At 47.2% G+C, this 18,182-nt stretch overlaps 1 protein-coding gene across 1 annotated transcript; it reads left to right on the top strand.

Annotated features, from left to right (window-relative positions):
* Nucleotides 1-16,528: 16,528 nt before the first annotated feature.
* On the top strand, nucleotides 16,529-17,549 carry MFIFM68171_10327 (Prolyl 4-hydroxylase alpha subunit domain-containing protein; the record flags this gene model as incomplete). Its single annotated transcript, XM_071065746.1, has 2 exons — nucleotides 16,529-16,806; nucleotides 16,946-17,549. The coding sequence occupies 2 exons, from the start codon at nucleotides 16,529-16,531 to the stop codon at nucleotides 17,547-17,549; spliced, it is 882 nt and encodes a 293-aa protein (XP_070921847.1).
* Between the last annotated feature and the right edge of the window lie 633 nt (nucleotides 17,550-18,182).

The following is an 18,182-nucleotide window of genomic DNA, read 5'->3' as shown; positions in this document are numbered from 1 at the left end:
AGGCGAAATTATTAAAAGAACCTCGCGAGGAGTCACTCGGCGAGTCGTAGCAGTATAAACAGTAACAATTATGCTAGGACAGTCAGGTATCTACCAGGTATACTAGAGCGACCTTCCTAGGCCGCTTAAGGCTAACAATAGATATGCCAGCCCGACAAACTCCGACGTACCAGTAATATACTTTATATCCGAACACCCTGACGTTACGGACGCTAGAGTCGATTGGAAAATAATAAAGGCCTTTATAGTATATAATAAGTCCGATAAGCTACTGAAGATCAGGAAAGGGCAGAAGCTCAGACATATTGTAGAGCTTAACGATAGAGATAATAAGCCGATCACTATCGAATAGAAGGAAGTGCTCTATAACTGGGTTGAACTCTGCGTCAGAGTGGATAACGAGGAACTCGTAAAGATGAGGGCACCCCGAGATGAGGCTTATAATACAACGGAGCTATCTTCAGATAAAGATTTATATCTACTATAGAAGTCCGAATATTATATACCATCCTACGGTATCAAGAAACCTAACGATATACCCGTTATAAAATCCGTAGTAGGTATTAGCATCTGCAATAAGGACCCCCGGTTAGTGGAAAAGGTAAAGGCACTTCTGGATAAGCATAACCTATACCGCTACTATGGGATCGTACCAATGCTGGAGGACCAGAAGATAAGGATCGAGCTTATCGAAGGATAGTAGAATGAAGTAAGGCCTGTTAGAGCTTACCCATTAGGACGTAAGGATAGCGAATTTCTCGACACCGAGTTCGATGTAATGCGCGTAGTAGGTAAACTCGACTTTATATATAGCCCTATAGCTATCGCCTACCCGGCCTTCATCGTTAAGAGAGAGGTTGTAGATAAAATAAAGAACTACGTAGTTGTCGACCTACACCCTTTAAACATATAGGCGATTCCAGATATTTACCCTCTTCCCGACCAGGATGATATAATAGCCGCCGTTCAAGGCAACAAGTTCTTTACTGCATTCGACGCTACCGGCTTCTTCTATCAGCTCCCTGTTGCAACTGAGTACCGTAACCGAATAGTCATTATAAGTCCCCGAAGGCTCGAAAGATCTAACGTTATACTTATAGGCTTTAAGAACTCGCCTGCCTTTAGGCAACGATAGATAGATAGGCTGTTTGAGCTATATAAGCACTTCGTTAGGGCTTATATCGACGATATAATTGTATTTAGTAAAACCGAGGAGGAGTACCTCGAGCACTTGGTTATCGTCTGCGAATTGCTTGATAAAGCTAGGCTTTATATCTCAGCCGAGAAGTCTTTCGCGGCGTACCCCGCTGTCCGACTGCTCGGATACGTTGTTAACGGCGAGGGCATCACTAAAACTGACGACCGTATTGCTGCATTCAAGAAGCTGAAGTTCCCGCAGAACTTGGACGACCTCGAGTACTATATCAGTATGGCCTTATAGCTAAGAAAGACGGTTATATAGTTCGATAAGAAGATCGTGCCGTTGTAAAGGAGGAAGATGTAGCTCCTTGTAGCAGTAAGAGCTAAATAGGACCTGCCGATCGGAAAAATAAAGGGAGCCCGCAAGGTATATACCTCTACTGTCAAGTTTGACCCTACGGAAGAAGAATTAGAGGCTTTTAGGATTATTCAAGAGTATATATACGAGCAATCCTTCCTCTACTATTACTAGCTAGATAAGCTACTGTTTATCAAGGTGGACGTATACCGTGACGGATTTGGAGCCATCGCCTTCCAACTTAGTGTCGACTAGGACGGTACCTTAATTCCAGGTAAGGACATTTCGAGTTCGAAGATCTAGCCGATTCTATTCCTATCTCGAGCTACTACTAATGCCGAGAAGAAATACGGATCAACCGAAGTAGAAGTCGCTACTGTCGTTTGGGTCGTTAGGAAACTCAGAAAGATGATCGAATCTAACTGCTATCCGGTAAATATCTTGACTAACTACGCCTTAACGAAAGGGATAGTAAAGTATATGTCACTTCAAACGATGGACCTCGCTAAGGCCAACCTGAAGCTCACTAACACAGCTAATTGGCTTTCGCAATTCGAGCTCAATATTTTTTACATCCCTAGCAATCTAAATGTCATTCCTAATGCCCTTTTACGATTACCGACCTACAAGTAGGATGAGGTACGTATACGAGCTGATACCTTAGACGAACTTAACGATATCTAGGCATACTTCCTTACCGATAGCGACTAGGACTGCTATTCAGCCGACTGGTCTAGTGCAAAACCAATCCTCAGTGACGAGTTGAGAGCTACTATTGTCAAAGGATATAAGACCGACCGCAAGTACGGTCGTATTTACAAAGCCCTCTACGAATATGCAGTAGTAAAATCGGTAACGTTAACGGAAGGAACGTCAGAATCAATGAAAAACGGTACAAATATACCGAACGGTCAGAGAAAGCGCTGATAACCAAAACTTCTATTCGGCCTATATACGATTAAGGACAACCTGCTTTTCTATATCAACTATAGTAGGGAATAAAGTCTTATTTTACCCGCTTCCTACGTTAAGGATGTCCTTACTATAGTATATGACGATAAGTACTACTTTGGAATGGGAAAGATGATGGCCGACCTTAACAGTATACACTTCCATTAGAAATAGTAGAATGTCAGGAAATTCGTTATATACTGCACTACTTACCGAGAGAACTAGAAGGACAATCAGCTACCTCTAGGCGAGTTGCAACCTATTCGACCGACACCTCAGCTATATTATACGATTACGATAGACTCCGTTACGGATCTCCTATTAGTTCCGTTAGGAAATACCTTTTGGTACGTCAAGGGATTCCCTCTACTCGACACTCTGTATACTAATACCTATAAATTTAGTAAGAAGAAGCTGTTGTTAGTAGGAAGTAAGAAGTATGGAGTAAAGGAGTAGGCTATTGCGCTGCTCCGAGCTTGGACTTTCGCTGATTGGGGTATCCTAGCCGCTATTATTAGCGATAGGGACCCCAAATTCATTGTAGTACTGTAGAAGGAGCTGTTCCGACTACTTGGGACCTGCCTGTTGTTCTCAACTGCATATTACCTATAGACCAACGGATAGTCAGAAAGAACGAACTAAACGGTCGAAATCGCGATTCGGATGAGTGTAGCTAACGAGCCGGATCTGCTATAGCTGTTACTATTGCCGGCCTTATAGTACAATTTAAATAACTTAATGACCGCCCTAATAGGTAGATCCCCAAACGAGATGGTACTAGGCTTCAAGCTATATTCTATACTCGATATCCTCAAGGAGACCGGTTCAACCGCTAAGGATAACGAGCTCTCCGATATCCTATACTAACAGTGGTAGAAGGAAGCTGCGGAACTAATTGACTATACCAATACCCTGACTAAGCTACGTTTTGACAGCAAGTACCAACCTATATAGTTCGATATAGGCGATAAGGTTTACCTTCACCTGTATACGGGTTATACTTTGCTAGGAAAGCCACTAAGGAAGTAGTCCCTATAACGTTTAGGGCCGTGGACAGTCCTTGAGAAAGTTGGGGACCTCGTATACCGATTGGACTTCCCTGACTACTGGAAGATCTATCCTGTCGTTTCAGTCGTACAGCTCTATCTAGTGGATCAAGGAAAGGACCTATTTGAGAGAAAAGCTCTACTACCCGGACTGATATAGGTGGAAGGAGATAAGGAGGAGCAATGGGAAGTTGATAGAATCGTTAGTTATCGCGTTCGTTAGAAATAGGAATGCTCTTGCGTCGAATACCTTATCAGGTGGAAAGGATTCGAAGCAAAAGACGACTAGTGGATCGTAAGACAACAATTCGTTTAAACTGCCCGAAAGATCGTCGATAGGTACGAAGCGAAGTATAAGATCGACTAGGAGGTTGAATAAAAGAAGAAGGGAGTGGAATCTAAAGAATGGGTTAAGGTCGATAAGATTCCGGTAATAGACCGACGGATAGTTGTTAGCTTACTACGAAGAAGAAGAGAATACTAACGGATAAGCCGTTACAACATTCAATACACTCAGGAGAGTGATCTTCTTTTTAACAAAGGAGGGAAAGAGGAGTAGTTGTTTTGCAACAACGTTTATTCTTGACGATAGTAGTATACTAATAGGGGCCCAGGAAGTTAAGCATCGCGACTACAATAACTTTGCTTATTACTTAGGTAGGACCTCAGTAGCACTTGAGTAGCACTCAATATATCGTCAGTTATAACAAATGCATCGTCATACAAATTCGCTATAAAAAACGTGCACTCAATTTAATCGATTTCCAGCCCTCTCTTGCATATAGATCTTCTACCTACTTCTTCAATTTCCAATACTTCTACTACCTCCACTACAACAATCGCTATCGCCCCCCCCCCCCAACGTTACATCAAATATCGTCGTCCTTCCTCGCGATGGTATAGCCGTCATTACAGGCAGTATTGCGGCCTTTAATTACGTGTTTCCGCGAAGGCGCTAGTACCTGCAGCGCCCAAGCCACCCAGAAAGCAACTCAGAGCGACCGAAGCGATCGCCCGAAGGGTCTAAGCGACTAAACCGTTACCTACAACGAGCGTAACATTAAGAAGGACACTGTTAGTAGTAAGATAGCGCAATTTAGACCTATTAACGAGGTTGATATAACCGATAACCTCGAGAACGACTCCCTAACTGGTCCTATCGATATATCCGATATTAATATATTCGGATCAGTTACCAATAACGTCGATACCGTTAACACTAATAAGACTGTAACTCCTAATAAGCGTTATAATGGGGTAAGCAACTAGAGCTGTCTTAGTAACTAAGGGAATGACAGCAATCCCGTTATCCGAAGCGATGATACCGATAAAGTCCTTTGCGAAGCATAGAGTCTGCTAGGACAGTCGGTTCCCTATATGCCTGTCAGACCCGACAATACTACCGGCGAAAACAACAATACTGGCCTACCTGAGTCGCTATAGAGATAAGCAAAGAAAATCCCGTTCGATTGGGCAGGATATAAATACGATATCTTCGGAAAAGTCATCGAAGAGCCCAAGTAGATCGGTAATTCCTACTAGTACGAGCGATAGTAGGGCGATACAGAAGGAATCGTCCTTCTAAAGCACTTCGTATAGCTGCTATGCAGATCCTATAACCGATTTCGTACTATAAATAACTTCCGTGCCGTTATATACGTCAACCGATACGAAATCGTTATACCAGTCCTTAGCGCCGAGAATACTAGATATTACTGTAAATACCTCGATGATAACAGGTTCGAGATCCTGTAGTTGAGCATGCGGTTTGCCATTATACGTCAAGAAGAACGCTATATCAGCTTCATATATTCCGTCATTGCTAGTACGGATATCGCAATCGACTTCGTCGAAGCTGTCTACAGCCACGCTAGATACGTTACCCCGGCCTTATATACCGCCGAATTTAACCCTGTTATAAATCCCAACAGAGGAGTGGATATAGTCTAGGCAAACCGAGATATTACTGACACAGTCAAGTCAACGGGACCTAAGGTCACTGCTACGATTACTAGACTTCAAGATAGAACTAATAACCTAAATGTCATTTTAGACTGCTCAGCTATTATAAAAGTAGTTGAAGTAGCTTAGAAGAAGGATAATAATAGCCCGATTATAAACTATCCCCTCGATCTTATTAAAGATGCTGTTAGGCATTACCTCCCGGACATTATAAAGGGCGCTATTCCCCTAGCTAGGTTCAATTAGCGTACTTTCCTGATTCTAAAGGAACCCGAAGAACGTAAATCGTATAAGATCAAACTCGACGAGCTGGTTGATATATCTTGCCCCGAAAATATAGGTATTAACGTCTACCTAACCGATCTCCTACTACGATATAATAAGGATAACGGAGATAATATCGTACTACCCGAATTTCCCGAGGAACCTCTATAGAGCGAGGAGAATATAAATAGTGAGGATAACGAAACCAGCCTATAGTATTCCGAACCTATCGACAGAAGTGACTAGGAGTGTATTCGCAATAAGAGTTAGAGAGGACGAAGGGGCTACCGAGGAGGACGAAGCCGCTGCATGTAGAGACCTGTCACTTATATCGACATCTTCATAGAGCTCGATCCGAACGTTAAATACAGTATTCTTCATTTAGAAGAAAGTAATAAAGCGGTTATCGCTCCTATAGAGACCTGTATCGGATACACGTAAAATAAAATCAAGGATGATAACGAGTTTCTCTAATATATCGGTAACGAAATCGCTAGATACTACAATGGAGTTACATCCGGAAAGCAAAACTTATTTTCGACGAACAATTACGTTCGCCGTATTAAGGACAAGCTACACTGTACAAAGCACGAGATGGAGGAAATAGACGTTATCAAAGTTGGAACCCCGATTTACAAAGAAATCCTAGCCCTATAATACTATACACCTAGTAGCAACTTGAACGGCATAATCGCTAGCTTGCTCGCAGAGCTCAGCCTCGCCGAGCTTAGTTAGTATCGCGTATCCATCGTCGCCGATTGCAAGACTATATATTATACCGCAACCAATTCGGTTATCATTAACGCCCTTATAGAGAAAACTGTCGTTAATCTTATAGAGCTCAAGAGTAAGGTCCGGGATATAGAGGAGAATTTTATCCTAGCGTTAGAAATTACAGAGGTAATAGCCAAAGCAGGTAATACGATTCTGTCAGATCGAAAATTGGGGATTGCTGTAAGAAAAGGAGAGTGAAAGGATGATTCGCATTGAAGGAGCGGCGTCTGCGCAGCTATCGCTTCTAAGGAGGTGGTAGGTGACAGTATTGAACTCTGAACGTTCCAAAACTTCCGGCGAAGCCGGTAATTTATAGGCTCCTGACCCTAGCAGTGCCCCGCCTGCACCTAACACCCTCCTGCACCTTACAAGGTACTCCCCCTTGCTTGGGTTCCTCCTGGAACCCGTACAGAGCTCTCTTCGACTGGCTAGCTGCGTAACAGGTGCTCCTTGACTGCGCGATCGTAGCTGCAACGAACTGACTGACTCTCGAAGGCTGAATCGAATTGACTAACTGCAGCGAGCTGACTGACTCTCCCTTAAAGACCGAATCGAACTGACTGACTGCTCTCTGCAACTGCGTAAAAGGTACTTTTTGACTGCGTAATCGTAGCTGCAACGAACTGACTGACTCTCGAGGCTGAATCGAATTGACTGACTACAGCGAGCTGACTGACTCTCCCTTAAAGACCGAATCGAACTGACTGACTGCTCTCTGCAACTGCGTAAAAGGTACTTTTTGACTGCGTAATCGTAGCTGCAACGAACTGACTGACTCTCGAGGCTGAATCGAATTGACTGACTACAGCGAGCTGACTGACTCTCCCTTAAAGACCGAATCGAACTGACTAACTACCCTCTGCAACTGCGTAAAAGGTACTTTTTGACTGCGTAATCGTAGCTGCAACGAACTGACTGACTCTCGAGGCTGAATCGAATTGACTGATTACAGCGAGCTAACTGACTCTCCTTCGAAGACCGAATCGAACTGACTAACTGCCATCCGCAACTGCGTAAAAGGTTTTTTTTTAACTGCGTTACCGTAGCTGCAATAAATTCTCGAAGACTGAATCGAACCGACTAACTTTCTCGAAGACTGAATCGAACTGACTGACTTTCTCGAAGACTGAATCGAACTGACTGGCTTTCTCGAAGACTGAATCGAACCGACTAACTACCTCCCCTTCCCTAGGGTTCCTCCTGGAACCCGTACTCTAAATTGCTAGCTGGCGAAATCAGTTGCAGGCAGTATTGTCTCAGAAGACCAACGCTCTTTTACAGCGCCCACACTCCTCCACAGCAGAGCTCCTAGTTGCCCTCGCTGCCCCTCCCGTACCGCAGACTGGCTAGGTATTGCTACCCGCTTATCTCGCACCTCCCGAGCTGCCTGACGGCGGTAAGCACTAGACTCACGCTTACCCAATGGGCTCGTTAACCGATTACTCCTTTATAACGCCTTCCGAGCACTACGCCTGACAAGCGCTAGAGCTACCCTAACGGCCCGGCAGAGGTCCCTTCCAGGCAAGCGCTTACGCCTCCCTGGCTCCCGCGTACAGGCCTACCGAACAGAGATACTGCTTAAGAGCAGGCCTACTCACGCGTTATCGTACAAGATCAACGCTCTTTTGCAGCGCCCACGCTCCTCCACAGCAGAGCTCCCGGTTGCCCTCGCTGCCCCCTATCTCATATCCCCCAAGTTGCCTAACGGCGGTAAGTGCTGGGCTTACACTTACCCAATAAGCTCGTTGACTGATTGCTCCTTTATAACGCCTTCCGAGCACTGCGCCTAGCAAGCGCCAGAGCTACCTCAACAGCCCGGCAAAGGTCCCTTCCAGGCAAGCGCTTGCGCCTCCCTAGCTCCCGCGTACAGGTCCACCGAACAGAGATACTGCTTAAGAGCAGGCCTACTCACGCGTTATCGTACAAGATCAACGCTCTTTTACAGCGCCCACGCTCCTCCACAACAGAGCTCCCAGTTGCCCTCGCTGCCCCCTATCTCGTATCCCCCAAGTTGCCTGACGGCAGTAAGTGCTGGGCTTACACTTACCCAATAGGCTCGTTGACTGATTGCTCCTTTATAACGCCTTCCGAGCGCTACGCCTTTTAAGCGCTAGAGCTACCCCAACAGCCCAGCAGATCTTGCCTAATAGAGGGTCTCCCTCTATAGGACTTCTTACAGCTCTCAAGGATTTCTCGCAGCTCTCAAGCAGCGAACTCAATCTTACCTAGCAGAGGGGCTCCCTCCTACACAGGACTTCTTACGGCTCTCAAGCAGCAAAACCAATTGCCTAGTAGAGGGGCTCCCTCCTACACAGGACTTCTCGCAGCTCTTAAGCAGCGATAACATAGCTCCTAGACGTAAGCTAATCATAGGCAGTATACTGCCCTATTGCAAGCACTTGGACAATCGAAACAGAAAGTAGTCAGGCCTGACTAAATAGTACGTCACTCGACGATTGAAGGAACTGCTTCTTACATTACATCATCTTTCTTCTCTTGCATTTTTGCATAGTCCTAGCGCGTGCGGGGTAGCTACGTAGCTTAGTAACTGAACTTTGCGAATAACGTCATCTTAACACTCAGTAGGCTAGCCGAATCTTCGAAGTGGTTTGACTTCCTCGCTCGTATATAGCGTCTGCGATAGCTTCTGAGCTAGGGAGTCACTGTTCGTAAGCTGCGCGCTCCTTCGGCGAATCGCCTAACGGTCCCCCGCCCTAAGGGTAGAGAGTTCAACGTGTCAGATCGAAAATTGGGGATTGCTATGAGAAAAGGAGAGTGAAAGGATGATTCGCATTGAAGGAGCGGCGTCTACGCAGCTATCGCTTCTAAGGAGGTGGTAGGTGACAGTATTGAACTCTGAACGTTCCAAAACTTCCGGCGAAGCCGATAATTTATAGGCTCCTGACCCTGGCAGTGCCCCGCCTGCACCTGACACCCTCCTGCACCTGACATAGAGGAATAAATATAACTATTATAAAGTAGATAGTGACAACCGGGAGGTTGTCTTTCTTTTCGAAAGAGGGGCATTTGTTATGTGGCGGAGGCTAATATTGCTTAGCAGTGCCTGGGCCTACATCCCGTTAGGGATGACGGCCCAGGGGTCATCGTATATGTCTATAAAGACCCCCCAGATTTGTCCTTAGAGGACCTTTATAAAAATCAACTATCATTATATCTTACTTTGTTATAGATCATGCCAGTGTTTATGAAGTGCCTACCTCAGCGTCAAGGCTGACACCCTTGAGGTCACCAGTTACGGGATCACGACGGAAACCTCGTGACAGCTGTAGCTATTGGGATCTTGGCCGTTGGGCTCGTTGTAGCCAGGTTGATAATCTTGTTAAGGTAAGCCGTTTGCGATAGCCAGATTAATCCTTTAGATCGGTCCCTTATAACTTCGATATCCAGGAACCATCGTAAGTCATACCCGCCTATAAGTTGGTACTTTCGTTGTAGCAAATTGTCACGGGACCGGCTGAGGGCGTAGCCCCGGGTACGTGATATAAGCAAGTGGTGCGCAGCGTTCAATCACGGAGTAATTGAACTGGCGGATCTTTTGGTTCATTGGCAGAGTGGTTTACTGCGCGCCCTCTTACAATTGTTCAATCACTCCGTGGGTGCACTGGAGGTCCTGCGTTCAATTCGGCCAGGTGCCGCATGTCGGCGGGCGAGATGCCCTTGAGAGTGGCGATTGACGTCAGGGTTCCCCTCCTTCGTTGGCGCTCACAGTGACGTATGACATGGTGGCGGCGCGCTTCGCCCAAGGCCCTGCGGGGTGTGCGTGGTTTGGGTTCCCACCCACGGCGAGTCATACGGATCATTGGGGGTCTGACACTTGCCTGCTATCCTTAGTGGTCGGAAGCCGCCGCGAAGGAGCTCGAGGGCGAGCTCTTCCAGAGGGCAGGATAGTTGTCACGGGACCGGCTGAGGGCGCAGCCTCGGGTACGTGATATAAGCAAGTGGTGCGCAGCGTTCAATCACGGAGTAATTGAACTGGCGGATCTTTTGGTTCATTGGCAGAGTGGTTTACTGCGCGCCCTCTTACACAAATTGATCAGTATCTGGGTGTCGGCTGCTTTTTTCTTCTTGTAACCCAGGACAATATCGTCGATATAGAAGAAAATCAGGATTCCGTCCTTGATTAGGATATAGGGTTCGTGTAGGACGGCTTGGAACCTCAGGGCTAAGAGAGTCTTCTTCAGCTCCTTTTACCAAAGTAATGGTGATTCGCGGAGGCTGTATAAGGCTTTCTTCAGCTATAGAACTTTGCTAGGACTTTTATAGCTGGGAGGTATCTATATATAGATAGCATCTTCTAGAGTAGCGTTGATAAAGGCGTTGACTACGTCGTACTGCTTCAATTTAAGGTCGAATCTGGCTGTAATAGCTATGACAATACGAAATAATCTAGCAGCGAGGGTAGCCGTGTAGGTCTCTTGTGCCGATAGTCTTTATTGGTTACCTCTAATAACTAGCCTTGCTTTACATTTCTTGAAGGTTCCGTCTTGGTTGAATTTGTAGGTATATACCTATATACAACCTAATACGTACTTGTCTTCCTTCTACGGCTCTTGCTAGTCGACTTTGGTCTAACAATCTATTTCGGCATTCACTTGCAAGTGATCCTTTTCAGCTTGGATAAATTGGTCCTTGAATGGATGGTCTTTGAGCTGGTGGTGCTATCTCGGCAGTAGAGGTAGATCTTGGCTATAGAGGGTCTGTAGGCCGTAAGGCCGTCTGGCAAGTCGTTATACCATTGCCTTCGTAAATATCTGACCTTCGCGTACGCTAACTAGTTGCTGTAACCGTCCTGCCATAAAGGCAGCTATCTAGGGTTTGAAGGTTGAATCTAGTACGGCTTGACGATCAGCTTGTTGGATCGAAGCTGTAAGTAATTGTAACGAGAGTCTCTAGACGAAGGTCAGGAGGACCCGCCGAATGATGCTGGATGATGTCACGATACAGGATAGATAAGAACCCCGTGAGGGAACTCTCTCACGCGGGGCACTTCTGATCCGTAAGGATCAGTCTCTGTATAATTGATAGGAGGCTGTTCACCAAGATATCGCCCGCTGGTCCAGGTCTTTTCGGTATCAAGACATCGTGGTCCATCTCCCTCAACGTGTTCCCAGAACAACCCCTTTACAGTAATGCGGCCAGCGGCGATAAAGGAGGTGTAGGATACGGCTCAAATCTTGAGGACGTATATAGAAATTCAACCTCTTCTTCGGCCTCTTCTTCAGCCGCTTCTTCTTCGTAGTCCTTGTCGGCATCTAGTGTCAGCCGTTCGACAACTTCTTCTTCTAGTGCCGTAGATCTTGGTATCTCTGGTTCCGGTAGTTGTATAGTTGTAAGAAGATAGCTCAGTTCGTCGAGTTAGAGATGCAGGTAGTCGTCTTTTAGGGTTTGGATGTCCCCGTTGAAGATCTCCTCTTCGTTGAATATCACATCCTTTGTACTGATCACCTTATTGGTTACCGGGTTCCAGATCCTATAGATATTTGAAGAGCTGTATCCGATAAGGTAGCCGATCCAGGCTTTTGGTTCCAGCTTTGGGTTCTATTGCCGAAGATTTTTCGGCTTGTTGAATACCCCTTTTTGAGCGCTTGTTGTTAAGGCAAAGGCTTTGCAGCTGTAAGCTCGGAGATGGACCTAGTCTGGCTTCCTGTCTTCTACTACTATACTGTCTCTGTAGGTAAGGTAGGTATGGAAACGATTGTACGAGGTCTTCTAGTTGTAGCCATATTTAGGGGTCCGATTGTATAGGTAGACTGCAGCTCTAGCAATCTCTGGCTAAAGTATTGCAGGAAATTTGGTACCGGCTCGCATTGCCCTGATCTTTTCTGTGATCACACCCCTTGAGCGTTCGGCGCCCCCATTTTACGCTGGTGTATTAGGTGCCGAAGGCTCGACCTTGATGAAGCGTCGTATGAAAACGGCTTTGATAACTGGCTGATGGAATTTGTTGTCGTATTCCACTACCTTGGGCTATAGTTGGTATTGTTACTCTAAGGTACTAAAGAAATGATCGAGTGCTGAAATAATAGACTCGGCCTCTTTGTCTTGAAGGTAGTAGTCCTAGGCTAACCCAGACCATCTATCGACTATCAATAATAGATATCGGTAGCCGTTATAGCCTTCTTTAAAGTCGAAGAGGTTAATGGCAAAGCGTATACCTGGACCTTCGTTGTAGACTCTGGGTTGTTACCGGATTCGAAGCTTGGCCTTGGAGACTCTATATGTCTCACATTCGACTGTAGTAGGCTCCTTGATCCGTACCCTTGTGTATGCTGGACGAGGTGTTCTAACGTCTGTAGGCCAGGATAGCTAAGCCATAAATGCTATAAGTCAGCAATCGCTTTGGTGGACTGTCTTTGAGTGTAGGTATTGAACCTGTTACGGCGTGTGACGAAGGCTGCGTTGGAGTAGGTGCGAGGTAGGTCTTCTAGGATAAACTAGTTGTATCGATCTACTAGGTAGCTAAGGACGAAGCCATTGGATCTCTGTAGGCAGTTGTTACCAGGACTTATATCCTACTAGATGCCTTGCTTTTACAACTGCCGTAAGGAGACTAGGTTGCAGACAAACCTAGGGCAGTAAACTACGTTTTGAAGCTGTAGGATGTAGGTAGTTTGTCGGCACTGCCTTATCTTTTGCCATTGAGGTCGTGACGGCTGGTGCCTCTGAATCTAGATATCCATATCTCCGTACCCTTGGATAGGTACTAGGCTGTCCCCGGCCTATATTGTCAGACCGAAAATTGGGATTGCTGTGAGAAAAGGAGAGTGAAAGGATGATTCGCATTGAAGGAGCGGCGTCTGCACAGCTATCGCTTCTAAGGAGGTGGTAGGTGACAGTGTTGAACTCTGAACGTTCCAAAACTTCCGGCGAAGCCGGTAATTTATAGGCCCCTGACCCTGGCAGTGCCCCGCCTGCACCTAACACTCTCCTACACCTGACATATATATAATCGCTAGGCTCGGCCTCCTTGAAATTATTGAACCTATCTCTTCGGTTAAAGATATAAATAGTAGTTCCAGAATCTAGGATAGCTAAATTCTTTAAAGGATATTTAGCTATTAAGAGGGCTATCTTTGCAATTAGAAAACTGCTAAGGCAGTGGCCGATTTTCTGGCCTAGTCAACTCTATGACTCTATCTGATGCCTTAACTTCTCGACTTCTTTTTGTAATATCGGATCCTTTAAGGACTCGTTGGCCCTGACCCGAATATGGTTTCTTTCGACAAAGCTTTTAGGTGCTAATTCTGGAAAGGCATAGTAGCATCTCTGTAAATGGTGGAACTGGCTACAATAGGGACATGTGGTTGTGGCTGTGCCTAAAGCCTTCCTTGGCTCTATTTTAGGTCTTTTGCCCTCTAGGGTCTCGGCCTTGCCCAGAGCTTTACTCCGCTTTTTGGGCTTGCTACCGCCAGAGCTACCCTGTTGCGTTCGTTGACCATTGTTTTGTTCCCCCCTATCACTACCAGGGCCGACTTCGCTATTAGAAGCGTCCTTCTGATAAGCCTCTTTACTACCTTTTGTGGCAGCGAAGGAAGGGCCAAACGCGCCTTTTGCTATCCGGTGGCTACCCGGTCTGCAGGCTTTTGTTGACTGCTTTACCTCCTCCCGAAAGTCGTTAGCCACCTCTCGGTAGGTCAAGGTTAACTGCGATGCCTTTACTCCTTTTACTAGCTTATAGGCCGTAACCCAGTGACTCATAATCGGCTTTACTGCATTAGTGAAATCCTGGAACCAGGCGCTTGTCGATAGAGCCTCAGGAACTTTCTTCCTTTGGGCGTTAGAAAGCGCTTGCTTCTAATTTTCAGACCATCTGATTAGATCCTTAGAGACTTGTACGAGGGGTTTAACGGCTTGTCGATAGACCTCCCAAGTATCTGAGAGTGCTTTGTCGTTGCTAATACCGGCTTGGGTTTGAAGAGCCGAATACCATTCTGAGATTGTTTCGGTCGGGTCGTAGGAAGTAAGCTGGTAATATGGACTGACTGTCTTCAGAATCTACTGCTTCAGCTATTCGATCTTATCGGCTTGTTGCTCGTACTTCTTGAGCTCGGCTTGGTAAATAGACCATTCGAGTTAAAAGGTACGAAAACCGTCTGCCGTAAGATCGCCGATTCCAATTGCTGACGTGGTTGAACCTGTAGCCGGGGTTGCCGTCTGGTCGTCCTCAACTACAGATTCGGTACGGCCTCTAGCCGTAGTAGTTGACTAAGTAGGGCTCTTGTGTTTATGACGTGCTGGGTCCGGAGCCGTAGGCTCGTTGAGAAATGGGGTCAGGCCTTGAATCTGGGCCCACGTATTCCCGGCAACGGCCTGGGCTTGGAACTGCAGGTTCCAGGATTCCCAGTCGTCAGAGCTGGTCAGGAAAATAGTCTTATCGTTATTGACGGTTGTCATCTTGAATCGGATTCAGGGATGCTTTTGATTGTGCTTCCTTTGTTGGCTTGCTAATCGGAGGTTGAGCGAATGAGACTCTTAATTGTCGGAAACACGACACCTCTGAATCTTGGGAAATGACAGTTGAGGTTTTTATATGTCTTGTCTTGATTGTGTTGATTGTCCCTTTTCTGTTGCTCTCCTTTTATAGACGAGATACACGTACAGGATGACGTCCGTACAGTGGCGCAGTTGGCTGCCAGTCTTCCTTAGCTCAATAGAGTACATGGGTTTGGCTCCCGCACTAGATCCTGTGATCCTGATCCTTTGGCACCCGATCCTTTTGACATCCTCTTGACCTTCGTCTGGAGACTCTCGTTACACAACTATACCCGCAAAGATGATCTCCATTATAAATCCGGTCTCGTCGAAGTTATAGATGTCGGAAAGCACGGCACCTCTGAATCTTGGGAAATGACAGTTGAGGATTTTATGTGTGTTGTCTTAATTGTCTTCCTTGTGTGTCCGTCTGTCCCTCGAGAACTTGCTCCTTCTATACACGAGGTATACGTACAGGATGACATTTCCACAGTGGCGCAGCCGGCTGTCAGTCTGCTAAGTGGAGTACATGTGACTAGCTCCTACACTAGATCCTGTAACAGATCTTGTCTCGGATTCTATAGCAGATTCTGTGGCAGCTGATCCTTTTGACAATAGACATCGTCATCCACAATACTATACTTGGCTCTAGTATTCCATACTAGTACAAACCACGTGCTAATAACCTTTAGATCTTCGCATTTGGCCCTCTAGTAGTTATATCTACACGTATAACGTGTATAGAGCTCTAGCTAGCGTTTAACGAAGTTGTGAGCCCAGTATTTACCGACAGAGGATGCGTCGCATTCGCGTAGCAGATGGTTGGCCATATCTTCTATACCACTCAGTCTAGGTAGGAATGCGCGTACAGATAGCTCAATTATATATTGAACTATCGTCTTCTCTTCCAAATCCGTAAGCTTACGCGAGTTGGCTGGAAGATCGCGTCGTGCAGGCTTGCCGGCGCGTCGGCGCGCTAGAGTCTTACGGTCGACCTCGTAGATCTCAGCTGAGGCTCGTTCGCTTAGATTCTTGTCGTTTTGGAGAGCTTGGAGGGCCAAGATTATCTGGCCTTCTTTTGAAGTAGAGGGCATCTTGGATAGTAGGGGAAATTCGTTGTTGAGTGCAAAGGTGTTGTGTCGCGTAGAAAGTGGGTCACTCGCTTATCATGTACGTTATAAGTGATACAGATGATGCGAAGGGGTAGGGTTGCCCCATTTTAATCTGCTGGTAAATCATTACTCATAACCCTAACCCTGAAAATTTACCCCTGATTCGGCATGTTGCACTATCCTTGGATAACAACAGCGTCTTTCCCGGATGAGCAGTTGTCAAAGAGTTATAGGGGTCTTTGAGAAATGAATTATCTAGGATCTGGATACGTAGAATCTCAGGTAGCCAAATTCCGGATGTATCGGACTCGTCTCCAGCAACCGGGTCCCACTTACCGGGGTCAGCAATTGAGATGAAACTCGGTCAGAGAGCCAACCTCAACTCACTCTGTCTCTCTGTCGGCCCCTAAGCCAAACACAACATCAAGATGTTTACTTACATCCTTGCCGTAGTCCCAATCCTTCTCTTCTTCTCCGACCCTATAAGTCAACTATTCTCCCCGTCCGCTCCACGAATCCGCCGCCTGCCGCGCCCGCAGCTCAATGCGGACCTCTTAGCACTCGAAGACAACAACAACAACAACAGCGTGAACTACACGTGCCCGCACAACCCTTACACGGTCCACATCTACTCCCGCGAGCCCCTAGTCCTCTACGTAGAAAACTTCCTTTCCCCTCCCGAGCGCACTCACCTGCTAGAAATCAGGCATGTACAGTACCATCCCACACCTTTTTTTTTTTTTTTTTGTTTTGTTGTTGAAGGTCACTTGTTTTTCCCCTTTGCCCAGTCTCAACGAAAAAAAAAAAAAAGTTAACCGTCGACCGGGAGAGGAAAAAAACATCAGCGAACCCCTATACCAACCATCGACAATCACCCACGACGCTGGCAAGAGCCAGCAACACGACCCGGCCATCCGCGACTCCCTCGTCGCGCTCGTGCCCCGCACCGAGACGGTCCGGTGCGTCGAGGACCGCGCCCGCGCCCTGCAGGGGTGGCAGGACCAGGTCTGGATCGAAAGGCTCCGCGTGCAGCGGTACGCGGCTGGCGGGCACTACGCTCACCACTTTGACTGGTCTAGCGGGTGGGGTGGATGGGGCAGGGTGGGCAGCTTCATGGTCTGGGTTGATGATGGCTCTGCTGGCTCTGGTGATGGGCACGGGGCCAAGGACGGGAACGGGGACGGGGACGCGGAGGGGTTGGTGGGAGGGGGGACTGAGTTTCCTCTGCTGAGGCGGAAGGAGGATGGGAGGTGGTGTGCGTTTGTGGAGTGCGGCGAAGGGGTGAACGGGACCGTGTTCAAGGTCGTGCCCGGCAATGCGGTCTACTGGGAGAACTTCAGGGCGGACGGGACGGGGAGGGCGTACGACGAGACGTGGCATGCCGGGCTGCCTGTTGAGAAAGGGGTCAAGGTTGGGTTGAACATTTGGAGTTGGGGGAGAATTGAGTAAACAGTGCTTTTCGGGCGTCTTAACGCCGACTCCGCCCGAGCCACGGAGTATATTTTTATTTTAATCTACCAAAGTTCCAAACCGATGAGGCTCGCCATGCACTTCACTCTCCTTGGCACCGCAAATGGGCCATTGCGCCGGCGCCTCTGTGACGTCGGATTCCGCGCGTTTCTGTGCACACTTGGCTCGATAGAGTTGCTCCCCGTCTGATGAGTCACCGGCAGCCTGGACTAGAGGAAGGGATTGCGCGTAATCATTTCCCTGTATCGCTTGGATCTGGCAAGCATGAGTCACCCAGCTGTGTCTGGGTCGTAGTCCCTTGCCTGCTGCTGATACTGCGCGACTTGGTCGGGGAAAACCCACCCAATTTCGGCCGACAACTGCCATCGCTCTGCCGCACCAAAAGAAGGACGCCGCATGCCTCAGTCTGTCAGTGTCCATCGCCTCTTTTCAGGCAGCACGTCTGACGCACCCTGACAAAGAAGGCCTGCATTGCCGCACGCCATGCGCACGCCGCTCAAGTACCGGCTTAACTAAGCGGTCTCGGCAATCGGACCAAAGACCGTCCGCCCAAGAACACCGAGGATCGTCGGTCGAATCCGAGACGTTCCCTTTCCGCGCCATGGCTTTCAG

Source organism: Madurella fahalii, assembly GCF_045866475.1.
Source record: "Madurella fahalii IFM 68171 DNA, scaffold_6, whole genome shotgun sequence".
In the NCBI taxonomy this organism is placed as follows: Eukaryota; Fungi; Ascomycota; class Sordariomycetes; order Sordariales; genus Madurella; species Madurella fahalii.
This window is presented reverse-complemented; position numbering and strand designations above follow the sequence as displayed.